This window comes from Leucoraja erinacea, chromosome 31 (assembly GCF_028641065.1).
Source record: "Leucoraja erinacea ecotype New England chromosome 31, Leri_hhj_1, whole genome shotgun sequence".
In the NCBI taxonomy this organism is placed as follows: Eukaryota; Metazoa; Chordata; class Chondrichthyes; order Rajiformes; family Rajidae; genus Leucoraja; species Leucoraja erinaceus.
Window position 1 is genome coordinate 13,870,894 of NC_073407.1, and position 11,655 is coordinate 13,882,548.

The 11,655-nt window shown below is 47.7% G+C and overlaps 1 protein-coding gene across 2 annotated transcripts in view; it reads left to right on the forward strand.

Annotated features, from left to right (window-relative positions):
- The window catches only part of LOC129711949 (rab-like protein 6), a 43,451-nt gene extending 37,315 nt beyond the window's left edge, over nt 1–6,136 (forward strand). The window contains exons 12-15 of one of the 2 annotated variants that reach the window (XM_055660002.1): nt 770–1,109; nt 1,790–1,967; nt 2,346–2,395; nt 4,925–6,136. In XM_055660002.1, the coding sequence (XP_055515977.1) occupies nt 770–1,109; nt 1,790–1,967; nt 2,346–2,395; nt 4,925–5,161 (805 nt within the window). In that variant the 3' untranslated portion in view covers nt 5,162–6,136. Of the gene's footprint in view, nt 1–769; nt 1,110–1,789; nt 1,981–2,345; nt 2,396–4,924 lie in introns of both variants that reach the window. The other variant, XM_055660003.1, reaches the window with a different exon arrangement.
- Nucleotides 6,137–11,655: the final 5,519 nt, after the last annotated feature.

Genomic DNA, 11,655 nt, shown 5'->3' on the forward strand with positions numbered 1-11,655 from the left:
TCAAGCTGGAAAGGGCGCAGAGAAGATTTACAAGGATGTTGCTGGGATTCGAGGGTCTGAGCAATAGGGAGAGGTTGAGCAGGCTAGGACTCTATTCCTTGGAGTGCAGGAGGATGAGGGGTGATTTTAATGAGGTGTACAAAATCATGAGAGGAATAGATTAACGAGGTAGTTGAGGCAGGTACTGGTGCAACGTTTAAGAAACATTTAGAAAGGTATATGGATAGAACAGGTTTGGAGGGATATGGGCCAAACACAGGCAGGTGGGACTAGTGTAGATGGGGCATATTCGCCAGTGTGGGCAAGTTGGTCTGAAGGACCTGTTTCCACGCTCTAAGACTCTATGACTATAACCAGCCCTAGTGCCTAACGTCTGATAAGCAATCCACTGAGGGAATTTAGAAGTGGTCCAGATTAAGGGTCCCGAGCCAAAACTGTCCATTCAGATTTCTAGCAACTGCAACTTTTATTTTCCACTTAATTAATATTATTCTTTCCCATTTTTCTCACACCGAATTTACTTCTCCTTTCTTTTCCTTAAATTCCATCCATGACATCCTAAATGTTTTATGCCTGAAATACAGAAGCATCTGAATCAAGGAATCAATATTCTCTGTTAACATTGTCTAAATAAGCTGATCACAAGCCTCGCTGCCTAAATTTCTTCTCCAGCAGCCTAAGTTCGGAGTTTATTATTGAGAAGTAATGCTAAAATTGAGCAGGCAACAAAATTACCCGTTGTGCACATTATTTTCCCTTTCCTTTCCAGGCCTTCCAAAAATCTGTTAACATCCCAAGATGGATTCTCAACCAAAGCCACTGAACATAGCTCCGGCATTATCTCTCCTGCTCTCATCCAACCTATGGGCCAGCCTGGCAATGCCCTCTTGTCCCCCATCTCTTTGACAACTGTACTAACCCCAGTACTAGCCCCGGTGCCAGGTCCACTACATGTGACGGAAGGCAAAGACCTGAGCAAAGCTCGGGCAGACGAATGCAGAGAGTCGTCTGAGAGCGACCGTGAAGGGCTGATCGGCAAGCAGCTGCTCTCCTATGTACAGGATGACCCTGACTTTGAGAGTGACGATTCTGAGAAAAGACCAAAACTTGTAAGTTTCTGGATAAGTTTTTGTCTCCGTGTCTTTGATTTTGGAGTGATCAGGGGGAGGGAATTGTGCAATGGAATAAAATGACTTCAAATTCAGACAGAATCAGCAAAACATTCCCAAAGCAAGCTTGAGTGGGAAAACTAATCGAGCTTTGCATAGGGAATGGTGTTTCCTGATCATTCCCAGTGATGCTGCCTGCTCATTGATGACAAGTATACAAACTGTTGCTGAGTTCCAATGCATAGCATTTAGTTCCAAGTGTGTAACTGTGAGGGGGAGGGGCCCAGGGTGTCAATGGAGACATCATTGGAGAATGAATATTGGTACCAACACCAAGGAGAACTCGCCTATTACCTGTACTTCCAAAGTAAAACTGGTAAATTTCAGATTTTCCATCCTCTCACCCACTGAGAGGCCATGCCAACCAATTTGAATGATGCCTGTGGTTGTGCCATACCTTCTCTGTACAACCCTCGTGTCTTGTCCCGGCTTTAGGCTGAAATCTGTGGGGTGGGAATATGATCCACAGATTCTGACTGAAGATGAGAGCCCTGGGTGACACTACACTCTGGAACAGGGCCTGGTTGCAACCCCCATGGATCGCCTGATTTTAATTTTTCTGAATGCGCTCTCCTTTTCCTTTGTTTGTGTTGCCCTGATTCCTCACCCATTTTCGGCAGGAGGAGTTTCCTGTTCGAGAGGACAGCTCCGAGCTCTCTGACGATGATTTTGACTCGGCTCAACCCAGCACGCCGGTGAAACCCCTGGTGCGGGTCGTGAAGAGGACCGATAACCTGGACATCTTTGGCCTGGGCATCAGCAACAAAAGCCCCACTGCCCTGGAGAGCACTGATGAAGGTGATAGCATGAGGTTGTGCACAAAAACCATTTTGGCCTTTAATGACAATTTTAATGCTGGGTTTGTTCTTGTACCAATGCTTAGATAACCGCACCTTTCAAGTTTGCCATTGTTACCTTATTGCGGGGCACTCGCCTCTGATGGCAAGATTTATCCTTCCCACAGTTATTCATACACCACCTGTAATTCCTAATTCTGCAGATGTCACCTGCTTGTATTCTCGGTGTAAAGTGGAGTTTCAGTGATGTGCCCTGCATGCTTACTAACCTGCTAGTCACACATTCCTCTCACCAGGGACCCTCCCTATTGCTGAGTTTAACCTGGATTATTGTTACCAGCTCACAGCTGACTCCGATTGTCTTTGAATTTCTCAACAGAAAAAACGAGCAAGGCTTCCTTGAAAGACAAGAAGAAAAAGAAGAAAAATGTGAGCAAGTTGCATTGTTTTCCATACCAATGAATAATCATTGCGCTGTTGTATATTCTGAAGACAGGAACCCAGAAAGTACGGAGTAGCTGTTGAGGTGGGAAGTAGGGAGGAAGGAACAATTGATCAAATTGGAAGATCAATGATTGGTCCCACATCAGGGGCATTAACCTGTACTCGGGTCTTGCAATCCAATGCCCTGCTGACCTGGGTGCATGGTATTGAAGCAAGGCCCATCTGCCTGTTCAACTGAGCTAAATGATCCTGTGATCATTCCCAAGGGAAGCAGAGCAGTTCTCTGAATGTTGCTGTAGATACTTGTCCTTCACCCAATATTACTTACAACTGATTGTGTGATCGTTATCCCAGTGTTGTGTGTGGCACCTTGCTGACTGCAAATTGCTGCCTTTGCTGCCTTACAAAATGGACTACACTTCAAAAGTACTTGATTGACTGTGTGGCCCTCTGGAACATCCAAACACTGATACCTCCAGTGTCCCCCTCCCTGAGTCTCGGTCTGATGAAGGGTCTTGGCTCGAAACGTCACCTATTCCTTTTCTCCGGGGATGCTGCCTGACCTGCTGAGTCACTCCAGTATTTTAGGTCTATAAACACTGAAGGAGCTTTGGGTTGGGCTGTGGAGAAATTAGGCTTTTGTAGCAAAGTTCACCAAAACCAGAGAGTTTGCTCATCCAGTTAATGGCCTACGACGATTGCTTATTGCTGGTTCCCTCAGTTCTGTCGAGCCAGATCCTGGATGGAGAAGTGTCAAGAGTGCTAAATGGGTTTAATTCACGTCAGAGTTCTGATGCTGAAAGCTATAGCACTCCACAGACCTGTTCAATACCATTATAAACTATACCAGTATTATAGCTGTTCCATCTCAACAATTGGATTTAAGTTTATTATTTTCACGTGTACTGACGTACAGTGAAAAGCTTTATTTACATACCAGGCAATAAAAAATCACATAATACTGTAAATAAATATAATCAAGCCAAGCTCCAGTACAATAGGTAGAGTGAAGGGAAAGATACAGAGAGCAGAATATAGTTCTCAGCCTTGTAGCACTCCAGTTCCATAGACAAAGTCCAATGTCAGCAATGGGGAAGAGGTGAATCGGACAATACCCTAGCTCATGGAAGGACCAATATCATGGACACATTTTCACCTGGAATTTAATATTTTTGTTTATTTGCATCCTTTTTTAATGCATGCATGTCTGCAGCACCTGCACCTCCTGAAAAGATTCATACTCATTGAAATATATGCTCAATGTTGAAGTATTTACTGAAGTACTTTTGAAGTTTAGCCGAAGTTGCAATGTGGGGAACGTAGCAATCAAAGGTTGGGGTAGAGTTGATGAAACTGCTTGCATTGGTTATCATTTTCCAATGTTCTATAGATACTGGATCAGTTCCTGTGGATTGGAGGGTAGCTAATGTTATCCCCCATTTTAAGAAAGGAGGGGGAGAGAAAGCAGGGAATTATAGACCAGTTAGCCTGACATCGGTGGTGGGGAAGATGCTGGAGTCAATTATAAAAGATGTAATGGCGGATTTGGATAACAATCATGCTTGACTAATCTGTAATTTTTTGAGGCTGTAACAACTAAAATGGATAAGGGAGAGCCAGTGGATGTAGTGTACCTGGACTTTCAGAAAGCCTTTGATTAGTGGGCAAAATTAGAACACATGGTATTGGGGGGTAGGATATTGACATGGATCGAAAATTGGTTGGCGGACAAAAAACAAAGAGTTGGGATTAACGGGTCCCTTTCAGAATGGCAGGCAGTGACTAGTGGGATGCCGCAAGGCTCGGTGCTGGGGCAGCAGCTGTTTACAATATATAATGATTTAGATGAAGGAATTAAAAGTAACATTAGCAAATTTGCAGATTCAGATTCAACTTTATTGTCATTGTGCAGTGTACAGTACAGAGACAACGAAATGCAGTTTGCATCTCCCTAGAAAAGCGACATAAATATGAGCAATAAATAAATCTATTTACGTGCATACAGTCACTTGGTGAGACCACAGCTGGAGTATTGTATGCAGTTTTGGTCTCCTAATTTGAGGAAGGACATTCTTGCTATTGAGGTAGTGCAGCGTAGGTTCACGAGGTTAATTCCCAGGTTGGCAGGAGTGTCATATCATGAAAGAACGACTGAGCTTGTTTTCACTCGAATTTTGAAGGATGAGAGGGAACCTTATAGAAACATGTAAAAAAATTATTAAGGGATTGGACATGCTAGATGCGGGAAACATGTTCCTGATGTTGGGGGAGTCCAGTCTAAGAGAGTTAGATAGAACTCTTAGAGCTAGTGGTATCAAGGGATATGGGGAGAAGGCAGGAACGGGGTACTGATTGTTGCTGATCAGCCATGATCACATTGAATGGCGGTGCTGGCTCGAAGGGCCGAATGGCCTCCTCCTGCACCTATTTTCTATGTATCAGTATTTCAGGAACTTTTCCAGTGCCTCACAGCGGGGTTGTCTCTGAACACCAGCTCACATTCTGCTTTTATAGGACGATGAGAAAATGGAGAAAAAGAAACACAAGCCGAAGAGAAGCAAAGAGAAGGAAGCAACAGAGGAGAGGCAGAAGAAGGAGAAAGAGATAGCAGCCGATGGGGAGAAGAAGAAAAAGAAGAAGAAGGCCAAGAACAAAGCTGATGCGGATGTGGACAATTCGGAAAAGTTTCTGATCAGCAGCGGCGATAGTCATGCGAGGAGCAGGGGAGCAGGAGACTACGAGGAGCTATAGACTGGCCGCCGGTTCTGTTGTTTGTCGTGGTGTTACAGCCCTGTTCATTCCACATTTTAAACGTCTCTCTAACACTGGTGCAAAGCATGTGCCCTGGTTTTGTGGCAGAAACTGTTTGTCCCAAGCTCTCCTTGTTCCACTTCACCTCCTTTACGGGTTAGTGTAAGTATTCCCCAGAGCCGGGACAGATGTGTTGAATGTGTATCGATGCAGGAGGAGCTGAGCTCTCGCATGTCTGATCTGACCTGGCAATTTACGTCAACCGCCTTTGAGCTCAAAACAAGCCCTGGTGGCAGCTTAACTTTACTCATGTTTCTCGAGAAATGGGTGGACTCTTTGAAGTTGAAACGGGTGATTTTAGTCTTTAGTAAAGCCCGTCTTTGGCAGGACGTGATGCATTTCTACCACCTGCTTTTGGAATCTCTTCTGACTGCAGGCACCCCGTCATTCCTGCTCGCTGCTCATTCACGGGCTTGTGCCCAGATAAGACTAGCTCAGCACCCTCTCCTATCCAAAGTGGACGCGGTCACCAGTTTGGTGGCACAGACCAATGATCCGCCCTGGAATTTGGCCCAGTGCCTTTAAAATTTGTAATACACTCAGGCAGTTTAGGAATCATATGAATCAAAGATTCTTTAAAGATATATATTTTCCCGCTTCCCCCACCCCAATTTGTCATCCTTTCCTTTCACGTTGCAGTGACCGTATCCTTAAGTCCTTAATCACTGCCCTTGTCTCTTCAAACTGCTGAGCTGTCGAAGACTGTGCCATCCATTTACGGCATCCCGTCACTCTCTCAGGCATGTTGGGGTTGGCCATTTTGTGAATGAGTGTAGCCCCTTCGGGTGACTAACCCTGTTTCACAGGGACCCCTGTGTGTGGCCCTGATATCCATTTCCACAGAATTGAACAAAATCAATAACCTGTGTAATTAAAGGCAGATTCAAATAAAAAAATATAATGATTACTATCTAATTGTTGGGTGTAAAGCTTTTATAACCAGCTGGGTAACCACCAGATTGTAAATTTAATTTACAATCCTCAGTCGAACACAGCTCCTTTGCGTTCACGTCCCTGACGACAAGAGCAGCAGCATTGCAGGAGTGCGTGTGAATGGTATGTTTTGGGCATAAATAACCAGCAGGAGTAATTGACCCAGGATAAAATCAGCAGTGGGTTTTGGGCACAGGAGGGCAGTCAGCATGATGCCCCTTGCCTGGTGTGCAGCTGATGCCTGGCCTTGCTCGGAGCACCTTTTGTGTCGGTCCTCGAACCAGCATCTGCCTCCCAGGTGCTGCTGTTCCTCAGCTTTCTTCTCGAGGCTCTCGGCTCTCTTCTGGATCACGCAGTTCATCCAGGGCAGACCATTGGTCTGTGCCACCGAACTGGTGAACGCATCCACTTTAGAAACTTACAAAATTCTTAAGGGGTTGGACAGGCTATATGCAGGAAGATTGCTCCCGATGTTGGGGAAGTCCAGAACAAGGGGTCACAGTTTAAGGATAAGGGGACAGTCTTTTAGGACCGAGATGAGAAAAACATTTTTCACACAGAGAGTGGTGAATCTGTGGAATTCTCTGCCACAGAAGGTAGTTGAGGCCAGTTCATTGGCTATATTTAAGAGGGAGTTAGATGTGGCCCTTGTGGCAAAAGAGATCAGGGGGTATGGAGAGAAGGCAGGTTTAGGATACTGAGTTGGATGATCAGCCATGATCATATTAAATGGCGGTGCAGGCTCGAAGGGCCGAATGGTCTACTCCTGCACCTATTTTCTATGTTTCTATGTATAGTTATTGTTTCCCAAGCTCCCGTCAGATGTGTCGGCTGAGGATGTGCAAAGGGTCTCGTGGGAGGGCCTACTGACAGCACAACAGGGGTTGCTGAAAACCCAGATGTGCCCATGATGTTAGAGGAGTTGGCCGGTGCTCTCAACCAACTCAGGAGGGGCATCCCTGGGCTGGAGAGCCCGACGGTGGAGTTTCTTAGAGCCTTCCAGGGGGGCAGTTGCATGAAGGTCCTGAACGGGAGCCTGGCAACTGGGGGGATGTCCATCTCACAGCACACAGGACTGTCCTGTTGCACAAGAAGAGGTGATCTCTGTCTTTTGAGGAACCAGTGCACGGTCACCTCAGCAAGGAATATCAGGTCTTTTCACAATCAAAGGCAAATCGTCTGGGCACCGTGTGTCCTCCCAAGTAATTCACTCTGACTAGTGCTACATGGTCCCTTGCTGGTCCGGACAAGACAGCATCCATCTGGTCTGGGACCTGAAGCGCCTGTCCCAGAGGACTGATCAGTCAGTTGCTCTCTCTCCCTTAAACAGAAGAGGGCATTTCACAGAGTGGATCATGTTTCTCTTTTTGGAACGGCACATTTTGGACTAGAGCCGCATTTTATGCTTTTTTTCCAGCTTTTATACACTGGTGCAGAGTGCCTTGTAAAGGTTAATGGCTCCTTGATGGTACCACTTCAGTTTGGAAGGGAAGTGCATCCAGGACGCCTCGTATCTGAAAGGACAAAGTGCAGGAGTAACTCAGCGGATCAGGCAGCATCGCTGGAGAACATGGATAGGTGATGTTCGGGGTCGGAACCATCGGTCCACGTTCTCCAGATATGATGCCTGACCTGCTGAGTTTCTCCAACACTGTCCTTTTGTGTAAACCAGCATCTGCAGTTCCTTGTTTCTATGTCCCATATCTAGTGAGTTGTATTTGGTCTATGCGGAGCCATTTCTGTTTCGTCTTCGGAAGAGAGAAGTCTGGCGTGGGTGGTTATGGAGATGGTCCTCTTGGTCTTCACCGGTGACATGACTTCGTTGACCTGCGACGGATGTTTGAGTGTCAACGGGTTTTCCCAGCCGTGTCTTCCGCCAGGAACTGGGGAAATGTTATGGACTATTGGTGGGTTAATGGTGGGTGGACCCCTTGCCGGAGGAGATGAGACTTTGCATGGGCCACCAAGCACCACCTCCACCTGGGAGTGTATCTGAATCCCACTGAAGACACATGGCCAGCGAACAGGTAGGAGACAAAGTTGTTGCCCGTCTGCGTCCCTTTTCAGGTCTTCTTAGAGATATGCGTGGGCATTGTATGGGCTCCTGCGCACTCTACACTTCTTTGACCTTGTCTTCCGTTCCAACACGCCATGGCAGTCGATTTTACCATCTGACAGTGAGGTGGGTCCCCAATGGAGGTCTCTCTACAAGCAAGTCCTCCCCCTTTTCATCAGGGTCATGGGGTGCAGATTATTGCACAGAGCAGTGCTGTGTAATGGATTTTTAAGTTGGGCAACAACTTTCATGGGCTTGCCAGCCACTTGTCACTTCTGTGGGTTGGAGGAGTCTGTGTATCGTGTATATATGGAGTGTAGGTGATTGAAACCCCTGTTCGAATGTCTGAAGGTGCTCCTGCTCTAGTTTTGGCTGCATTTCACCCTAGCGCTCCTGATCTTTGGTCACCAGATACAGAGGGGATGGGTCGTTGGGGGAATCTCCCTGTAGGTTTGCTCCTCGGTCTGGTCAAGGTGGCCAGGCAGTCGAGGGTTCTATCAGAGTTGACTGCCTGCCTCTCTTCCGGATCTACGTCTACACCCACGTGTCCCTGGAGAGGGAACACTAGGTCTTTGGAGGTCTTCCAGGAATGACAGACACAAAATGCTGGAGTAACTCAACGCGAGAGACAGCAAGGCGGGAAGGAATGGGTGACCATTTTACTGAAGAAGGGTCTCGACCTGAAACATCACCGATTCCTTCTCTCCAGAGATGCTGCCTGTCCTGCTGACTTACTCCAGCATTTTGTGTCTATGGTTTAAACCAGCATTTACCGTTCCAGGAATGGTATATGCTCCGGGGGTTCGAGTGCATCGTGGATATGTTTGACAATGTTATGATTTGATGGTTATTTGTTTGCACACTGCATGAATAGCAGTTTTGATTAATGCAATACCATGTTAATTGTGAATATGAAATAAAAGCTCATTGTTAAGAAAAAGGGGTCAGACACAAAGTGAAGCTCTCTCTGCACCAACACCCATACCTCTTCCCCAGTAATTCAGACTCTCAGACAGGGAGACAATGAGATGCAGAACACATCGGTATGGTTTATTGAGGAAGGCAGCAAGAGTGCATATACCCAAGATGTCCTGGGTTCAGTCTTTGATGATCCCCATACACATTGTGACGTTGTCACCACTGTAGAGAGAGTGCAGAGAGTTTTATCCTGCACTTGGGACAATTCAGTCTCACAGTTCAAGGATACTCTGTGCTTTCCAACATAATATAATTGGAGAGGCTGCCAAAGATGTTTACTGGAATGCTGCAAGGATCAAAGGGTATTGGCTACAAGGAGAGATTGGATAGCCTTGGATTGTTTTCTCTGGAGTGTTGGAGGTTGAGGGAAGGCATGATAGAAGTTTATAAAATTAAGAAATGCATAGTTCGGGCAGTCAGAATACTCTTCCCCAGGTTGGAAATGTCAAAGACTAGAGGCCATAGCTTTAGTATGAGAGGGGCAAAGTTTAAAGGAGATGTGTGGGTCAGGTTTTCTATACACAGAGTGGTGGGTGCCTGGAATACGCTGCCAGGGATGGTGGTTAAGATGTCTGAGCAGAGCACAATACCAGGTGGTTCCTTCACCCTGTCAGGTGCAAGACACCCTTCACCCTGTCAGGTGCAAGACACCCTTCACCCATCCCGGGTGGAACGGCACACCCTAAACCATCCCTACCATTCCAGAGCCCAGCCAACACGCCAACCTTCCAGGGCAGACACACTCTTCCAGAGACAGTACCAGCCAGATGCACTCTCCCACTCTTGCCTCCCCTCTCAGCACCTTTAATTCTCACCCACCACTCCTCCCAGTCACCCCCTTATGCCTTGCAGGTAGATTCTCTTTGCTCTAGGCTTATGTATCCTCCAACAGTCCGGCATCAGTCATGTGTTAAGGTTGTATCCCCCACCCCACCCCCTCCTGCGTTGAGGTTTGCATTTTCCCAAGAGTTCTGAGTGAGGCTTGTGTTCCCCATCATCTGTCCTGCATTAGGGCTTGTATTGCCCTACATCAATATTGCATTGGTGCGTGTTTCCAATCAGCAGGCATGCATTGGAGCGTGAACCCCCTGCACCGGTCCTGCACTGGAGTTTGTTCCCCAATAGTCCTGCATTGGAACTTGCATACCCCTACACCAGTCCTTTAGGGCTGACGTAGTTCTGCATTTGAGCTTGCACCCTCCCCCACTGGAGATTGCGTCTCCATTCATCACCCCTGCATTGGGGCTTGTGTCCCCCTATAGTCCTGCATTGAGGCTTGTGTTTCCAGGCATCAGTCCTGCCCTTTCCACTGTGTGCGGCTCCGCCCTGCACGTTGCGCCTGGGTGCTGAGGCCAAGTCCGGGCAGCGAGGTGGGCGGGGGCGATGTCCACAGCCTGTGCCTGGCCCGCTGCCCGGTACTGGGATGAAGCGCCACGGCAGCACCGCCACGTCGGACCCGTCTCGGCTGCGGACCGAGGCGGCGATACAGCGCCATGGCGGTGGAGGGACCGCACTGCAGCCTCACACACACACACACACGCGCGCGCGCGCGCGGGAGGGCGCTCGCAGTGGCACCAGCCGGCGGGAGGACCACACTGCAGCCTTCTGGTGCTGGCATCTGCTGGCGAAACGATCGCACTGCACCCTCCACGGAACAAAAGGGCACAAAGTGCTGAGGGAACTCAGTGGGTCAGGCAGCATTTGTGGATGGAATGGGCAGGCGGCGTTTCGGCTCTGGACCCTTCTTCAGACTGATGTCGTAGGAGGGCGAAAGAGGGGGGGTAGAGGAGACAGGGTGCGATAAAGTCTGGCAGGTGACATACGAGTTCAAGTGAGGGGAGTCATCAGCAGAAGGGTGGAGTAAGTGACAAATGCTGGAAGTGAAAGGGAGACAATAGACAATATGGAGAAAGATTTAAATGCAAAGCCGAAGGGAGGTATAAAGGTGGAAGGAGACAGAATAGTAGGAGAAATGGGTGTGCATCCAGGTGAACATAGACAAGGGGGGTGGGTGGTTGGTTAGTTAGTTACCTAAAATTGGAGAATTGAATGTTCATATCGTTAGGTTCTACCTAAGTGGAATATGAGTTACTGTTATTCCAGTTTGCATGTGGCATCGCAATGGGTATGGGAAGAGGAGCTAAAATGGTTAACAACCATTCCTAACCATTGCCCACAATTTAAACGCCCCTCCCCTCCCCATTTCCATACTAACCTTTCTCTGCTGGGCCTCCTTCATTGCCAGTGAGGGCATAAGCAAACAGCAAGAATAGTACCTCACATTCTGCTTCGGTAGTTTACAACCCAACGATATGAACATTGAATTCTCCAATCGTAATTAACCAAACGTCCCCACGAACCACCACCCCCCCTCACCCCCCCCCCCCCCCCCCCCCCATTACTTTTGCTCCCTTCCTTATCCCACTTGAATATGCATCAATTTCTCCCACTGCCCTGTGCCCGTTCT